General features: G+C 29.0%; 3 protein-coding genes across 3 annotated transcripts; 2 read left to right on the top strand and 1 right to left on the bottom strand.

The window, feature by feature from the left end:
• Positions 1-1,188: 1,188 nt before the first annotated feature.
• Bm17786 (Uncharacterized protein) lies at positions 1,189-4,715 on the top strand (the record flags this gene model as incomplete). Its single annotated transcript, XM_043082240.1, has 9 exons — positions 1,189-1,196; positions 1,541-1,630; positions 1,955-2,070; positions 2,284-2,385; positions 2,628-2,747; positions 3,253-3,424; positions 3,748-3,815; positions 4,140-4,318; positions 4,488-4,715. The coding sequence occupies 9 exons, from the start codon at positions 1,189-1,191 to the stop codon at positions 4,713-4,715; spliced, it is 1,083 nt and encodes a 360-aa protein (XP_042938174.1).
• A 1,207-nt stretch (positions 4,716-5,922) lies between these two features.
• On the bottom strand, positions 5,923-8,347 carry Bm17785 (Uncharacterized protein; the record flags this gene model as incomplete). Its single annotated transcript, XM_043082239.1, has 6 exons — positions 5,923-6,036; positions 6,479-6,596; positions 7,160-7,340; positions 7,602-7,712; positions 8,019-8,127; positions 8,273-8,347. 6 exons carry the CDS (start codon positions 8,345-8,347, stop codon positions 5,923-5,925), a joined length of 708 nt encoding a protein of 235 aa, XP_042938173.1.
• Positions 8,348-12,839: 4,492 nt separating this feature from the next.
• On the top strand, positions 12,840-18,033 carry Bm17784 (Uncharacterized protein; the record flags this gene model as incomplete). Its single annotated transcript, XM_001897229.2, has 11 exons — positions 12,840-13,018; positions 13,651-13,785; positions 14,326-14,492; positions 14,656-14,810; positions 15,323-15,490; positions 15,903-16,046; positions 16,221-16,378; positions 16,516-16,632; positions 17,018-17,068; positions 17,280-17,485; positions 17,666-18,033. 11 exons carry the CDS (start codon positions 12,840-12,842, stop codon positions 18,031-18,033), a joined length of 1,848 nt encoding a protein of 615 aa, XP_001897264.2.
• Between the last annotated feature and the right edge of the window lie 805 nt (positions 18,034-18,838).

The following is an 18,838-nucleotide window of genomic DNA, read 5'->3' as shown; positions in this document are numbered from 1 at the left end:
CACCGTACCTCTGATTAAATTTATTTTTCTCTCTCTTCTTCCTCTCTCCCTCTCCGCCTCTCTTCGAGCCATTACTTTCCCATCAAACTAGTACCGTTCGCACTCTTTCGATTTTTCTATATCAATAAAAGTTTTTTTCACATCAACATTTTATCTTCAATATTATTATTATTTATTAATCATATTATTATTATTGTTATTATTAATTATTAATTATGGATGAAAACCATCTAATAATGATTGACAGTAAATGTCGAAACTTGAAAAAATTCAATATTAATTTTCACTGTAAAAAATATTTTAAAGAAGAACGAAATGATTTATTCTTATTATACACTTTTCATTTATTGGTCTCTTCTTTCCTTTTTATTTTTTTTTTTTCAATTTAAAATTTATGCAAAAAAAGATTTCCTTTACTGTTTGCTTATCTCTTATCATCTCCGTTTACACTTATATTTTCGCATTTCTTTAGAAATAATTTCCGATTTAAAACTTTTTCGAATAAACTATATTTAATAATTGTCCATCATAAAGTCACACAGATTCTTTTGTCATTTTAATATCGTAATCTCTTGACAATGTCGGTTTCCTTTATGCTTTTTATTCTGTTCTGTGATTTCAATTTTTATTGTCACTGATTGGTCGAGTACTTATGCAGTGAACTGTTTCCGGAAAATCAACTAACATCCTTTACTGATTGGAATATAATTAATGTATGATCGCTACTTGTTATGTTGACGATTATGCTGGTAATTTTGAAATTCAGTAAAGAAAGTCAAAAAGTATATTTTCTCCGATAATATAAATATCGAGTATCTTTTATTTTTATTGTACCAATGTCATATACATCAATAGCATTGACCTGAAATATGCAACATTATGGAAAAAGTCGTCGTACTTCTCTTTAATGACAATTTTCCGGTTTAACTCGATTGCTTCCACATCTATGGATTCATAGATGCCAGAATGATTTCCGGGAGACTTTTTTTTTTTCGGAAACTCTTGAAATGAAACTTCTATTACTGAAATTATTAAAATTTCCGTTGAGTCTTCGTTGTGATCGCTACTCTTCGTGATCAGTAAATTAATCAGAAATTTTGTTCTTTTTCTGATTACAGATCAATAAGGTTTGATTACAGATCATCAGCACTTTTCTCATTTTTATTATCATTTCAAAATTGATTTGCAATGAACAGGTGATTCGTTTCTTCATTCTTTCTTACTCTTTCAAATGAAAACTTGATTTTATCTAAAAAATTTGTTTTGTCTTCTCATTCCTTTCTTAAAAATGCGCCTGCTCTTCTGTTTTTTATCAAAAAAAAAAAAAAAAAATGAAAAAAATGATAGAATAAATTGATAAAATTGTCTGATTTAACTGATCGATGGCTTTAACTGATCAAATTAGTGTATTTGAATGATTCAACAGCAAATGATGAAAAGATTATTTTTATGTTTGAGATTTGTCTAACTATTACTATTATTATTAGTGATAGTATAATTAAATTAATTATACTTCTTTATCATTTACCTTTTTCAATAGATATTTTATTTTGGCTTTTTTGGTTGCTATCGTTGCCATTATTACATTCATCGTAACACCTTCATCAGTATTTCAATGTGAACACTATAAGTAAGTTTTGAATTTTTCCAAAAAATGAGCCAAACTGGCAGATTGTGAGTAATGTGCAAAGTGAGATTGCATAACTTCAAAAAATTCAGAAAAAAAAACATTTAAAAAGTTTGACACTTTGTCGACGAATGAAAGTAAATTGTTGAAATGTACTAATTTTTTGGGAAAATTGATGATTCATTAATTCTAATTGTTCATTTAGGTAACGCTTGAATCAGTCGTAGTGGTCGATGATAAGCTAACTTAGATTTTGATTTAAGTTAGATTGGGTAAATGTTATGTGGGATATTTCAACAATTTGTTAATATCTGCAAATTACTTTAGATTGCCGAAACCACCAAAGTTAGAAGGCATTTTAGCAGTAAATAATATATTAACAAAAGCAGAATATCTTCTGAAGGATAAAATTTTTGGCCCAGAATCAATTATTGTGGAGAAAGGTTAGTATTATTGAAATATTTCGAATCATTCCGTTGAGATTATCTACCAGAAACATTGCTAATCCAAAATTTCTTTCTTTGATCTTTGATTTTTTACTATACTTTTACTCAAAATACACCTTAATAGCACTGTTATTATCACTGTTATCACCATTATTATCACTGTTATCATTAGGCTCATTCTTCTTTATTGTTATCTAATTCTATTTCTAGATAAAATTGTGACAGGGATGCAAAATGGAATGATAATTTCGGCAGAATCTGGAGTTATTCGGAAAAGTCTTACATTTGGGTCGGTCAATCTCGATCTCTGCGGTTATTTTTACTTCTTTTAGAGAAAAGTTTAGATCGTAAGTAAACTCCCAACTTGTAGATTTTAACATTTAAGACAAAAATGAGGTAATTAGTAGAGTGGCGATGTGATAAAAAATTAAAAATTGAAAATTTTATAGATTCCGAACATTTGTTTTCTAAATTTTACTTTTGCATTTAAATCTAACTTATAAACTTTTACTTTTCTCAGGTAAAATTTTCTAACAAATGACCCATTTGTTAAGACGGTCGATTCGATATGGAACCGAAATGTGGTCGACCGTTAGGTCTTCGTCGATTAAATGCTGAAACTATTTTGGCCATTGATACTTATTTTGGCATTTTCTCCGTCAATTTTGAAAAAGGTAAGAATTTGCGATTGTCACGTGATTTTTTACGGAATTCTCTTTGAGTTCGGTCATTACTACGTATATACGCTATAAAAGGTTACGTTGAATATAACGTTCTTCTGACAGAATTTCAAACTAAATTGTTTTTTTAAGTGATTTAAACATTTCTATAAAATTTCGATAATTTTAAATAAAATCTGAGCACGAAATAATCATTCTAATGGTAAAAATGTTCTACGCATGTGGAATCAAATTAAAAAAAAAAATTTTAATAAATTTTTAATAAAAATATTTTAATATATTTTTAATAGATAAAAATTTTTAATTTTTTTTTTAAGATAAAAAAAAAATTTTAAAAGATGGCTCAATTTATAATCGATAGAATGCCTAGTCCGAAGGTATTGTGCGTTATAAGCTATTAATTTAATGATTAGAAAAGTAAATTTAGTTGTTTTTTATGGAATTAACTAGGATTATGTAAGATAAAAGAATGTCAAATATAATTAGTTTAAGGTTTAAGGACAACATATGGTAATATTAGGGAATCAGACGGAAGTAAATGGTAAACCAATGAAATTTCTGAACGATATTGACGTGGTTGATCGGGACGTACTGATATTTACGGATTCTTCCAGCAAGTGGGATCGACGCCATTTCATGAATATTCTCTTGGAGGGTATTCCTAATGGAAGGTAATTAGCATTAAATTAACTGATGGAAAGTTTGAGGTAGTCGTAAACTTATTTAATAATAATGTAATAAATAAAAAATATTGGCAAAGATTTTTGTTTTCCATTTGTAGAGAATGAAGTAAACAAATGGCAATCTGTAAATTAAAATAAAATTAAAAGTTAGATTTGGAAGTAAAAGTACAAAATTGAATTAGAAATTTCCTAAATTAAAGAATAAAAGAATAACTTAATTGCTTCCAAATATACAGTATATTGTTTCTTTTTTCTCAAACAAAAAGATCAGAATTCTAGAACAAAAACAATGAATAATGCTTCTTATACAGAGTTTTGCGCCTAACACGATCAACTGGAAAAATTGAAGTCATTATGGATAAATTATATTTTCCGAACGGTATTCAGCTATTTCCTGACAAACAGTCATTTCTGGTTTCGGAAACAGGCGCTGCTCGGATTAAAAGATAAACATTTTTTTAAATTATGATTTCAACTAGCATTTATGAGGGGCAATGTGATTTAATTGTTAACAACTAAAGGAGTAGAAATCGTCAGTTACCATCTTTATTTATTCCTTTTTTTTTTTGTTTTTTGTTTTTTGCTGACAAACATTTAAAGTAGTCGACGATAGTATTTAAAGGTATGAAACCTGTATTTGTAATGATGAGGACACTCTCTTCGTCCAGGTGACATGCAAATATTTGCAGGCATTGGATTGCAGGCCCACGAATGGGTGAAACGGAAATCTTCATTGATAATCTACCTGGTTTACCGGATAATATACGCTTAGGTAGTAATGGAACATTTTGGATAGGTTTGGGAGCTGTGCGTCACAGTGATCAGTTCTCAATGTTGGATTTTCTCGCTGATAAACCATACATAAGGAAATGTATTCTTCAGGTAAAAGCTGTAGATTTGTTGATAAATAAAGGTGAAATTTCTACAAGTTTCAAACTGAAATAGTTGAAATTCAGGTAAATCTGTTCTTCTCAGTGATACCACAAAAAGTTTATTTATATTTTCTACATTTAGTAGATTAAGAATGGTCAATAACTAAAGTTTCATTTAGTTGGTACCGGAACGACAATGGGAATGGCTAATGTCAATATTCGGTACAAAGCATGCGTTGATTTTGCAACTTAATGAAAAAGGCCAAATAGTAGCAAGCGCTCACGATCCAATGGGCCAAATAATTAAAGAAGTGTCACAGGTGACAGAAGCCAATGAATACCTTTATTTAGGTAGTTACCGCTCTCCATTTATTGCTCGGCTCCGTAAGGATCACATCATTTACTGAAATATCTATGAATCTTTATGCAAACTTCAAGTCAGGCTACCAGTTTTTTCCGTCTTCCATGATAAAACGGAATTTTGTAAATAACAGATCGTCCTAGTAAATATATAGAATCTATTACACGGTAATAGCGTTATTTTAACTTAATGGTACTAAAATTTAATAAAAAATCTTCATCTTCCCGTTCTTCGTGATAAATCGGAATTCTGTAGATAAATGAGTTTTCATTTCGTTTAATTATTACAGACCTTACTATTTTCTTTCTTTTTTCTACATTGTTTATTTCTGCAGGATGAGATATTCTTCTGGTTGATTATATATAAAGGACTATACCAAAAAGTAAAGAATAAGTTTAAGTTAAACAGTAAAGTTCAGTGCAGTTCACGGATACAAATAGTTAAGGTTCAAAAGTATTTCAATATTTTTAGTTCTGAGTGCTGACATTTCTTTTTTACAAAAGAAAAGAAGAGCGAGAAATACTCAGGAAAACTTTATATTTCATGTTAGTATATTACCTTTTTTTTTCTCATTGCAATAAATAAAGAATGCCAAGTTTGAACAGCAAAATTAAATACAATTACGGATTTGATAAGGTTAATTCCAGAAAAAGTTTACAAATACAGATGAGCATAAAAAGGTAGGCCCTTAAAATTGATTAAACATACGTAAAAATTCCATTTTTTACAATTCAGAACTGATAACAACAATGAGCACCACGTGAGCCATTATAGAATAATCATTCATAGTCACCGCATCATAATTATTAGTTCAAAAAAGGAAGGAGCAACGATTAGCGCCCATTAGAAAGGTATGTTGAAAAAAAGATAATGCACTGCAGAGGAAGTCCGAACAGAGAAAAGTCTCTGAAAAATTTAAAGCACAGCCTAGAAACAAGTGTATTTCGAAAAATTACATCCCTAACTATTTCTTCTCAAATTACAACGAACCGAAGCAATCGAAGTCATCGATACAAATTATGCCTCGTTTCAGAGATCAAATATGGAAAATTTAACGCAAATGGTAGATGTAGGACAGATACCATAAACGACAATTACATATATACACCTAAATATAATATTTATTATACATAAATACCTAAATATAATATTTATTATACAATTAAAAAGAATGATATCTTTGAACAAAAAGTCATACTTTCATAGCAAGCACTGGTAAAAAATACCAACAAAAGATAATTGAGAAGAATAGCTCAGTAGAACACCGTTTTTGTCCGATTTCTTGATTTTGACTTTTTCGACTTTCGAGACTTTCTGCTGCTTGCCCAATCTTCATCATCGTCCGCTCCCGTATGATGTGAATCCTCCTGAAACCAAATCTTCCAAACTTATGTCTTTTAGCCTTCTTTTCTAAGCAGTCTTTCTAATTACTATTTGTAGATTAAAACCTTACTGCTAGGAAAATTTCGGAATAATTCTCCTTAGTATCTATTATTTGACGATTGATCATAATTCATCATCTGATCCATCAATTCGAATTATAGATCATTCATTGCGCCGCATCCTTTTGTACTGATGCAACTGATACAGTGCAGATAAATTCCAAGAAGCACTTTGTAAAAAACTAGTTAATTGCAACTATGATAAAAAGTCTTTTAGACAAGCTCAAAGTTTTCAGAAATATGTATCACTACTTAGCACTATTTCAAAATTTAACCGAACACAATCAGCTCAAGTAATTATATTTCTCCAATAAAGCTGCTACAGTGAAACAATGATAAGGTTGATAGATTGCTTGTGATAGCTTACATCAGAGTGATCCATATCGCTGTCTCGACCAGAATATTCACGTAAACGACCTTCTGAAAGCGAATTCTTCATGGAACTGGTGTAGTTCATTGCTTGATTTATGCGACGTTTTGCAACTCTGAAGAAACGAAATTATACAAGTTGCTTCAATTTTGACTTATTTCCAGAACTAATATAAAATATCCTATAACCATACGTTTTACTTGTATGCTTCATTGTTTGCCATACATTCGGAATATAGTTAAAAGCTGTTTAATAATAGTAAAATTAGCCACGGTATAAAGAAATATAAAGAAATATTTTTGAAGGAGATTTTCCAATGCTGAATCTCATATAAAAGGTGTTGCACAAATAGGATGGAAACGAAAAGCACCAACGTACAGAAAACAATTACACACGAAACTAATTCTCATCCTATTTAAAACATATCAATGCATTATCCCATTCCTTATAATTTCCAATCTTTCAAAAATTAATTGCAGTTTTTAAATAACTTATGGTTCAACACTAATTCTTTGATTCTTTAAAACATCCCATTTCAAATCAGTTGTGAAAAAGTTATATAAATATATTAGATTCGATATAGTGATACATCGACATACAATTTAAAATAGTACTACTGTTCGATACTACAGCAAACTATACTGTTTTACTACTTTATTAATTATAATGAGCACAGACCGCGAGCTACTTCGTCCCATTCCCATGCATTTCTCAAGATGCGGAGCGAAACGACACGCTGCGATAGGTCGTTTGCATTCATCGCATATAACGTCCATATTTTTTTGATGTTTCGTTTGTGAGATTAATGTACTGCCGAAAATATCATATTCGCCCACTATAGTAGGTTCATTTTGCATATCTAAAATAAAAAAGAACCATGCACATAGAAAGTTATATTAATTAAATGAAGAAGGCAAAATACTAATTATTTCCCATCATATGGCTATTTATTTCAGATGTATTATTACTTACACTAAAACTAAAAGTACAAATTCAAAAGAAAAAGAACACAAAATATTGCTTTTCTCGGAAATGTAGTTGAAAATTAAAGGCGAGTTTTTATCTTTCTTCAATTTAATGAGTTTTCTGTTTCTTTTTATTGGAAATAGTTAAAACCAACCAACTGGTGGTGGTAGCACAGCATTTGTAATTTTAGCAATTCGATGAACTTTGAAACAAGGCTCCAACAATACTGTTCCTAATAAATAATCGAATACCTGTTCGCTCATTTCTGCAAGATTAGCCATAAATATTTGTTGAAAAGAAGCATAACTTCCAAATATTCCAACAAATAAATTTAGAAAAACTGCTATGCTCATCCCTAATCATAAAATGATTACAACAAGGCTATGTAAATCATATTTTCCTCTTCTTTTCAGCAAAATCATTCAATTCAATCGTGTGACAACCGATCAATTGCATTCACTCCAAATTACCTATAATACCAACAATCAGGTTATTCCGCTTAATTCTCTCAAATAAAATTCCATCACTAATAATTTTCGTTTACTCCTAAAGAAAGAGAAAAAGCATTAACCATTGATATCAGCGACACTTTGTACGATTCCTTCGTCGCCTTTACCGTCAACCATCGATGTTATTTGTTCAAATCCATATTTAGCAATAAATGAATCATTGATCTGTGCCTGAAATCAAATGAAATCAAGAAAAATGTATATGTGAACAATTCTAATTGACAACAGCCGAGCCAATTTTTCGACCTCGACTCTCGTATATATACAAATAACATCACACATACACAAACATACATACATGCACACATACACATACATGCATGTGTGTAACACAACCACCGACGAACGCCTCCCCTCCTTTTACAACACAACAACACGTGAAATACTTCATCCCACTTCTGACAACCAAACATCGTTAGGCCACAATGATGGTGATTTTATTAATATGAATTTTGTTTGATGCATTCACTTCAGTATTTCTTGCTATATTCCAAAATAATCAGTGGGATACGCACCAATCGATAGTGCCATTCTTCAGCGTTACTCTGCCTCACCCTTGGTGACAACGTTTGATGTGGAAGTTATGGAATGAAAGATGACTATTTGATGTGTCGCATTGTGCGCCAAATTGTGACTTCAAAAGAATGCGCTAAATAATACAATCGAATTACAAATCGCTGGGCAAAATACTGGTATAATTGGTATAAATAAGTCGAGTAGAAACGCAGAAACCAGCTATTAGATTGAGCGATATCGGAACTTTTCCGGATTGTAAGTAATCCGAATGTGTCTTTTTTTCGGTATTATAATGTCCTTTGAATGTCAAGTTTAATTTGTAGCAAAATTTCATTTAAATTTTAGCAAAATTTAATTCTGATCAGTAATCGGATCTGCGAACAAATGAATAAGGAAATACATGCTGCACTTATTACTAAATGTATTTCTGTTATGAGAAGCTATCAATGTTTATAAATTATGATACATGTAGGAATAGGTAATATATAAAAAAGTGTGAAAGACAGTATAAGTCGAATTTCTATGAATGTGATTAATCGTTGAGTTAATTCTTATCCTTTCTGAGCTAGAACGGATAGTAGTAATTCATATATTTGATCCTAAAAAAAAAAAAAATTATATCTCCCATAATTGACCAAAGATTTTGAACAAACAATAATTCCATGAGATATGCAACAATCTTGAAAGATCAGATCAGAAGTGTATACTTCTGTTATGTTGAGTTTAAACTTTATCCCACAATTATAGCTACTTTTTCCACAGAAAACTTTAATTCAACTTAATTTGTGATTCAAATATTCCAAAATAAAGGTGATGTTATAGGTGAATGGAACTGGATCGCTATCAAAATGAGCCAATGTTATGGATGGATCAGAACTGGTACCCAAATAATCCATTGCCATGGAATTAGCAACTACCATACAACTTACCTAATTGATCATTATCTCACATTACTCAATAACTTCATTTTACCGCACTGTTTACTAATAAATTCATTGTTATAGTATTAATTATCAGTCACAAATGACTCATTAAATGTGCATCGTACAGTGATAAAATTGAAATTTTTATTCCAAATAATCGTTAATACTATCATCTTTCATAAATAAAGTGTCATCAAAACTTTTGGGTAGCATTTATACTACTAATTTGACATTTGACTCAAATTGTAGGAACCGTAAATCCGTAATAATAACCTTTTGCAACTCTCTCCCTCTCCCTCTCCCTCTCCCTCTCTCTCTCTCTCACATTTCATTTATGATTTTTGATCATTCTGTGCAAATATATGTTAAGAATTATTATGAGTAAAAAACTAAATGAGTCTACCTGTCATTTTCACGTGCATTAATATTGGGATGTTGCAGCGTTGTTATTTGCATGATAACTTGAAGGTGTCAAAATAAGCAGTAAGAAAGAAAGAATAAATTGTGGCAGAAGAGACAAGGACAGGTAAAATTGATAAAATAAGTTAAATTGTTTTCATTTCTTTCTTTAACAATTATTTCTCAGGTAAATGACACCTTTCTTGTTTGTTTCATTTTGTTTAATTTTGTATGAGTTTGCGAAATTTTTTGTTATCCTTTTTTTTTTTAATTTCCAAATGTCACTTTGTTGATATTATATGCGATTTTGCAGTTCTTATTCATTTCATTTATTTTGGCATTGAGATTTTTTTTAAATGAATATACTGATGTTTTCGTCTTTCGTTTTTTTTTTTACTTTTTTTAAAGAAATTTTATGTACTTTTTGAAAATCGTACTTTGCAATAAAAATGAAACACATTCATCCATTTCTTTGATTTTTCTGCAGAAATTTCTTTTTTTTTTCCCTTTTTTTATAAAAATTTAAATAGTTTGAATAAATCTTTAACCTTCGGCAACTCAAATGTAGGAAAAAAGTTTCTTTCAAAAATTCGTTTAAGATTTTATTTTCTCGAAAAGCTAATTGGTTGACCTTTGAGAAAAGGAAAAAAGTTATTCTTTCTTTTTTCTTTTTTTCCTTTGCTCACATTCATATAATTTATTGCAAAAATAAAGCGAAATTCACTATCATTTTGATTTGTTTATATTTTCGCCTTTTGATATAAAAACACACCAATGAGCATTTTTATAAATTTACCCATTTTTTTTTTTTTTGCAATTTCTTGAGTAATTCATTAAAATTAGTGATAGTGGCGTATGATTCAGTATTGTCGCTGAGTTTGTAGTTCACTGTACTTTTGTTATGCATACCGTTGTGATACCTTACCCATTATTTATTCCCATGGGCAAATGCTAACAAACAAGCATTACCATTCTATCCGGAAAAACGCTTTTCTTGAATGTAAATTATTTAAGTGTCATATTTGGAATTTTTCTACTATCTGAACAGTCTTCCATCTTTGTCTCTCTTTTTTCATTCCCAAATTAATTTATTGGTATTATCAGTTAGAGTGACCAAGAAATCAATAATTTTGCTTTCTTTGATCAGAAATATCGAATACGACCAGAAAAAAAAAACTTTTAATTTACGATTTTTTTTTTTTTTTTCAATGTTTTATTGTTAATTAATATATAGAAAAATGATTATATTTCTTATCAAATTTACGCAGAAAAATCACAAATCTGTGTATTTGGTAAAAATGTCAAAAAGTCAAAAAAGCATTTTTGAACCGAAAAAATAAATAAGCATTGTTGCAGAAGTTGAAATTATATTAAATGAAAATAAAAATTAGACATCATAAAAATTTTGAGAAAGCTAAAAAACATTTAAATTTGTTGAGAAAGGTAGAAAGGTAGCGAAGTAAGTAAATCATATTACTGTGAGTTTTGAGCTTTCTTCAGCTAACCTTTCTATATACTTTTCATTTTTTCCTGCTTCTCTTCAGTTTTTCACTTTTTTACTTTTATGTTTTTCGATTAGAACTGGAATTTGTTCAATTGGTGTCCAATCAATTTAACAAACTAACCTTGTCACCTCACTTCCCTTGTCAAATGAAAAAATACTACGGGAAGCTGTAATGATAGTTTCGTAACGGTGTCACTATCTTGAAAAGTTTTACTAAAATTTTAAACATTTACTAATTTTGCAAACTTTAATAGATTTTAATTTTAAAAAACATTTCTTAATTTCTTATCCATGTTTCATTTAGAGTTTCCTTTAATTTGCCCGAAATATATTTTAATTGGTAGACCTTCGCTACCTTTTTTTCCATTTGTTTTTTCGTTGTTCGCGTTCACATAATTTTTTAATGCGAATTTTTTCTTCGTTTTTTGGAAACTTTTTTTTTTACTGTAATTAGCAATTTCGTTTCATATTGAAATTTTGAATTAATAACTTTTGAAAATGCGAAAAAAAAAGAAATTTGTAGAGATGGAAGTAAACACTTTTTCGAGAATAATAAAAAAATATGGTTGTTATTACTTTTTTTTAGTGATTCCAGGAATGGAAATGTTTATTCTTTCCTATTTTCGGTAGCAAAGAGAGAATGAAAGCGGGAAGAAGAAAGGGAGAGAGAGAGAGAGAGGGAGAGAAGAGTGGAAGAGAGGAGAGAGAAAGGTTACTTGAAAATCTGAATACAACAAGGGAATCTCTCACACAATACAATTTATAAAGACTATTTATTTTAGCACATAAATGTTCTTTTGCTCAATCTTTGTATTTCTCAACAAATTTGCTTTTATAAATTGAGCTTTTATGTTATCACAAAAACTCATTCAACCACTTTTTTCCTTTTTGTCAAATATTATCACAAGATTCAGTGAGAAAAAAAGAAAAATAACAAATTCTATAATTTTGTGTTTGGTTACTTTTGCTAAATTAAAATTTGGATTCAGCGCTTAATTTAGTTTGATTCTTAGATATTATAAATAGGAAATTAGTTAATAATCTCAAACAACGATAGGTAAATGCAATGGACGGAAAAGTAATATGGAAGGATATATTATCGTCTTGAAATTAAATAAGAAATTAAGAATTAATTGATCGATCGCTGAACGGCAAGGAAAACTGTAAAATTTGCAAGCATTTAGTACAAAGATAAAGCAAAACGGATCGCAAATTCATTTAGTGTTATAAAAAAAAAAAAAAAAAAAAAAAAAAAAAAAAAAAAACGAACAAATAATCTTCAATAAAAATCAAAAAAAATGAAAATTTGAAATTCTCTCTTTAGAAATTAATGGGAAATTAGAAAATTGAGGACAAATACACAGATTGCCCTCTTCCCATTACTGTTTAATTTCTCATTTAAGAGAGAGAGAGAGAGAGAAAAGAAGCTATGATTAATGATGGAAGTTTTCAACAACGAACTGAAAGCGATCGGTAAATCGAAATGCGGTAAAATTGTGGGGAATCTCAGTGAGAGCTCTCATACCGTGTAATTTACAGGGATGACTGTTCAGTACAACTTGGATGTGTCAACTTCTCGGCCTTGGACCTTATTCAAACTTTTATTCCGGTGGCGCGGAAGTATTTGGAAATCAGTAACTCTCGAATTATTTGTTTGGTTGTTGTTATTTGCCGTAATATCAGTGATATACCGCGTTGCTTTAAACAATGAACAAGTTAGGTACATTACATACAATTCTGCAAATAGAAATAATCGCAAAAGAATTTCAAATTTTAATTTCAGTTATTTAAAATAGTATTTTGAGGAAAATGCACACAAAAATCTAAAATTCCTTTTTGACTGTTATATTTACTTATAAGTTTCTACTAACTTAAATTACAGTGTTATGTTGACACATTATGAAATGATAAAGGTATTTTATCTTTCCAAGAAAATTCAATTTAAGCAAATTAATAAAATACAAAAAGAAAATGTCAGCTGTTAAATTGGTGATAATAGTGATAAAGGTATTTTATAGGACCCTTACATAAGCCGAAAAAAAAAAAGAAGATATATATAGCATAATTTCAAGTTTGTAAATTAAAATCATTTTCGGTTGAAATTATTTTGAAAACTATTTCAAAACTATTAATAACTTAAATGTTACTGAAATTAGATGCAATAACTGCTAAATATTATAATTTATGCCATCAATGATCAAAAAAAAAAGAAAGAAAATTTGGTCTATGTAAAACTTTTAAATAATATTCTGAAAATTTGAACAAAAACTCAATTTTGCATAAGTTAGTATATTTGATTTCAGAAATTCATTTATTACTTAAGTTTATATTAATGCTAACTTATCATTTTAGTACATTCGAGCAGTTCGTACATTACTGCGATGAGAAATTGGATTACATTCCATTGAATTTTATGCTTGGATTTTTTGTTACAATCGTTGTTTCAAGATGGATTAATTTTTTCGTGAATATTGGCTATATTGACAAGTTCGTTTCAGGAATTTATTTCTTTTAGCTAACTTTTTTTTTTTTTTCTTTTTTTTAATTCAGAAATTTCTTTATTTTGTAAAATATGTTTCAGTTTAGTAATTGAATTATTCATTTCGTTTTTGAGTTGTAAAATGATGCAAAAACTTTATTATTCGCTAATTTAATTCATAAAGTGAAAAGATATTTAAAATTATTATTAAAATGTAAAATATTGTATTTTATTAATGAATTTTTTTTCTTTTTTGTAATGGATCTTTGATTAGTATTGGTACTAACTAAAATTGCAATAATTAATAGAAATCATTAAAAGTATTTCGAGAAATTTGTACCAATCATTGGGCTTACCGAGCATTACACTTAGTAAAGTTTTGGAAAAACAAAGTTATTTATTTCGTTAAAAGCCATTTTTCTTGTAAAACGCTATGAATTCCGTATACTATACTGAACGGAATTCCGGAAAATGGAAGTGTCATCGTGCAAAAAAGTGACTCTAAGATTGAAAAATACAGTAAACTTATTAAGTATGCTAATTTATAGTATAGCTTTAATGGTAGCAGCATATGTAAAAGGTTCGGATGATTGGGCACGAATGCTGCGCCGAAATATCATTCGGTATTGTGTCTTATCACAAGCACTTGTCTTCCGCGATATCAGTATGCGAGTCCGGAAACGATTTCCGACCATCGAAGCATTGGTTGCCGCCGGTACAATTTCTAATTCAATTCAGTTCAGTGATCAAAATTTAACACAGTCATAAAATATGTGTTAAGTGTTCACAATTGTATAATTAAAATTAAGCAAAAATACTTTAATTAATTGGTAAAATTAAATTTAACGAAATTTTAATACATTGAGTATTTATAATAGGTTTCATGATGAAACACGAGAAGGAAAAGTACGATGCGATCCAATATCGCTATGCTAAATATTGGATGCCATTCCAGTGGGCATTGTCACTTTGTCAAGAAGCACGAAATCAACAAAAAATTTCCAGTGATATTTTGCTTGAAAAAGTTGGTGAAGTAAGTGGTTCCTTTGAACTGAATCACTTTTAATCAATCAATCAATTTTATTTTTAAATTATTCAAGAATTAATCATCAAAACGTCAATTTATACAATTAATATGTAATTTTTAAGCCAAACACAGTTAGAAATTTTTATTTTCTCAAAGAAATTTCTGCTTATCTAATTATCTCAGCATATATGCATAATCATAGCTTTCCTGAAATTATCATTGTCATTTAAATTGAATTAAATATTAAATTTGGATGATAGAAACATTCTTCTTTCCTTTATTTTAATTAAATTTGTATAAATTTTGTCATTTGTACTATGAAATATCACTTCGACTTGAATTTTAACAAAGGACATTTAGAGACTCTCAGTGTCTCATATACAAACACTTCTCTTTTGGCCTGAAAATTTTTTAAATAAATTAAAATGAAGAGACATTCACAAATCTTAAATAATTCTTCGCCTCTGTCAATCATAAATTAGCAAAACTTCAACCACTTTTATTAATTTGAATTTCAGGAAATTAAAAAGTTTCGTACGAATTTGGCCATTTTGTGTAACTTTGATTGGGTACCTTTACCAATTATGTACCCACAACTAATTGTCTTAGCTGTTCACACATATTTTCTTGTTGGTGCTATTGCCAGGCAATATATTATTAGTGAAAATGCAAAGAATAAATCAACGGTTAATATTCTTTATTTATATTTTGTTTTAAGATTTTTTTTATTGATTCTCTAAAACGTTAATTTCTTAAATTTTAATCTTACCAATCGAAATTTTGAAAAATTTTTATTCTGAGAGATAATTTTATTTTAAGAGATTTATCAGGAAGGAAAGGCAGAGCCTTCTTATAACTATTTTTATTTTTGGCATCATAACTGCCTGATTGTCTAATTACAGTAAATTTACCGGTAAAGGCCTGCCAAATCCAAGCAACAACTTTTCGAGACAGACCTATAAGTGACAGTCATGAAATCCTTTCACAAAATCCTGCAACCAATTCTGAGTTTACATCATTTTAGCGGCAAAGAATCAAAAATTGCACTTTGTTTATTTGTTTACCTTTTACTGAACTGTTAAAATATTCCGTTTGCAGTTGGATATATACCTTCCGGTTATGACTATTATTCAGTTTGTCTTCTACATGGGATGGCTAAAGGTAGCAGAAGCAATGCTAAATCCGTTTGGTGAAGACGACGACGATTTCGAATGCAATTTTCTGCTCGACAAAAATCTTAGCGTAATTTATTCAATCATTTCCTTAATGAAAATCTGATTGAAAGTGGACACATGGAAATGTATAAAATTGAACGAACTAATAAATATGCAAATTAAATAATTAAAATGAGAATTTAAATAATCAAAAACGATGCTATGACATGCATCAACGCTTGTTTTTACTTTTTCATTTTAGGTAGGTTTAACAATCGTCGATGACGGATGCAACAAAATACCGGCATTACTTAAAGATGTTTTCTGGAGCGAAACCGAAATTGAACCTTTGTATTCAGCGGAATCGGCTCGTGGAGAATATCGACTTTCCGGTTTGACTGGTTCAACCGCAAATGTTCAGTATGAATTTTGTTTTTTGTTGAATTTATTTACGATGATTCCTTCTAAACAAATTTAAAATTTCAAAAGAAGTAAAAAAAGTTTTCATTTTCATTGATTTCTTTCTTCTGTTCTATGATCATTGCAATTCTCTCTAGGTTAACTGATCAAAATAGGAAAATTAAAATGTTACCTTTATCACGAGAATTAGACAATCATCATTCAATTTCGGAACTTTTACGAAGTTCAATGCGGCATAGTCTGCGTGCTGGAAGGTAAGTAAAAAGTAATACTTACTTATGATGAAAAGTGATGTGACGTGGTTAATTGACGTGATTAATATGATGATAAAAAGTGATAAATGTATTGATTAAATGCGGCATAAAACAGTGAGATTTCTGTTAAGTAATTATTATAAAGTTGCAAAATAGTTAAATTTTGTGAAAAAAAATTTCGTTCAATTGATTAATTCTTTGATTAATTTGTTTCAATGCAATTTAATCATTTTATCTTAAAAAAAAGAAAAAAAAAATCCACTTTCAAAGCTTTCTGAAAGTGCTAGCTGTAACATTAAATGATATCAGTGCGAAATAAGTGATATCACAGTAACTCTAATGATAAAGTATAGAGTGATTTAATTTCAAAATATTTAAATTTTAGAGCTGATCATCATGGCGGTATTATGAACATTGTTCGTCAAAAATTTGGTAGGTAAGGTAATTATTACATATAGAAATTTATTTCTTTAATTTAAATCAATCTTTGTATTTTTTGTACGCAAAATTTTATCTTTCATTCAATTATTTCTCTATGTTTACAATAATCAATGAATGAACGAGAAATGTTATCAGTTTAATGTTATCAGTGTTTTGCACTGATATTAGCAATTATTGCAGAATTATGTCAAAGGTCATATTCTTAGGTCATTAAGTCATTCACATTTCAATACGAGCCAAAATGCCGATGATAACAGCAACAAAACGAATCAAACTGTGGACGAATTGTCAGTCGTGGAAAAAGGTTACTCAAAATGGATAAGTAACAGTGAAAGCCGTCGAAGCAGTTTAAATCGTGTTCTGGAGACTATTATCAAAGAATCATATGATAATCCAAATGTTAACTTATCAGGTAAGCAAAGCAAGATGAGGAAGGTTATTGCAAAGGTTATTTAAATATTCAGTATTAACTTTTAAATTTTAATATCATCATTAATATCAGCAAAAAGTGTGTGAAAATTATTTCTAAATGGAAAATTTTCATATTTTAATCAAATTTCGACCTTCTAAATTTATAATTTTAAATTTATAGATGAAGATTTGCCCCTTACATTAAAGCAAACATCGATGAGTGATGGACGACATACTGGCCATGCTGCACTGTCACAAACGTCAACGCTGTACAGACTGGAAGATTTGGAAGAGGAAACAGAAGATGCTATAAGTAGGAAAAATACCAAAGCAGATAATACTGCTCCTGTCACTGGCTACACTTACGTGAATTACGTAAGGTCACCGAATAGTGACGTACGGATTAGTGCTGTCGATGGATCATCACTGATTGTAACTCGACAACGAAGTGTTCCATCGAATGATGCAAATTGCGCTTTTGTTCAAACAGCAATTCGTAGGCAGAATTCATGTCCAGAAGTTAATTTAGAGAATAAATCTTGGATATGACATTTCAACAAATCATTTAATATAAAATTTGAAGTTTGATTTTTTTTTTTTTTGAAATGTAATTGCAAATTCTATATGCAAAGTAAATATTTTATTTTTAGGCATAACTTCAAGTAATTAATTTATTGAATTTGACAAATTTTTATGAAAACTCAGCCAAATGACTTATTATTACATTGCAAATTGTGTATTGTTGTTTTGTCAATTGTTGCATTATTTATTATTACATTACTGAATTACAATAAATCGAATTTTTGTAGAATCTTACGAATAATTATTACATAAACAGAAAAATGAAATAATGATTACATGAAAAGATCAAAGATTAGTTTTACTGTTTATGATTTCAAGTTTCTTTAAAGAAAAGTTTTTTTATTCTCTAATTACTTGATAAAACAACAATTACTGATTGGTAAAAAATGCATTTAGTTGTAAAAGATCAAAAAAAATGAAAATTTGGATCAGTAGTAATGGATTTATTAATTTCATTTACTAATTTTTTTTTCTTACAAAGAAACTTGAAATTTCATTGTTAAAATTGTTTTAAAGTAAATTACTTTAAAAAGAAAAATGAATTTTTTTAATAGAAAATTTGACATTTAAAAATTGTTATAAACACTTTAATTACGATAAACAATAATTTAAAAACTGCTGGTTTTTTGGTTTATTTTTTCTTATTTTGAATAAAAACAATAAATGGTTCATTTCATTTGCTTAGGTTTTTTAATTTCTAATTTTCAACCTTTAACCTTTTGCAAGTTCTTTTCCATCCTATACTATTACACCAATTGAATTCACTCATTCT

This window comes from Brugia malayi, assembly GCF_000002995.4.
Source record: "Brugia malayi strain FR3 genome assembly, contig: Bm_v4_Chr4_scaffold_001, whole genome shotgun sequence".
Classification (NCBI taxonomy): domain Eukaryota; kingdom Metazoa; phylum Nematoda; class Chromadorea; order Rhabditida; family Onchocercidae; genus Brugia; species Brugia malayi.
The sequence above is the reverse complement of the archived record's forward strand: the minus strand, read 5'-3'. Positions and strand labels throughout refer to the sequence as shown.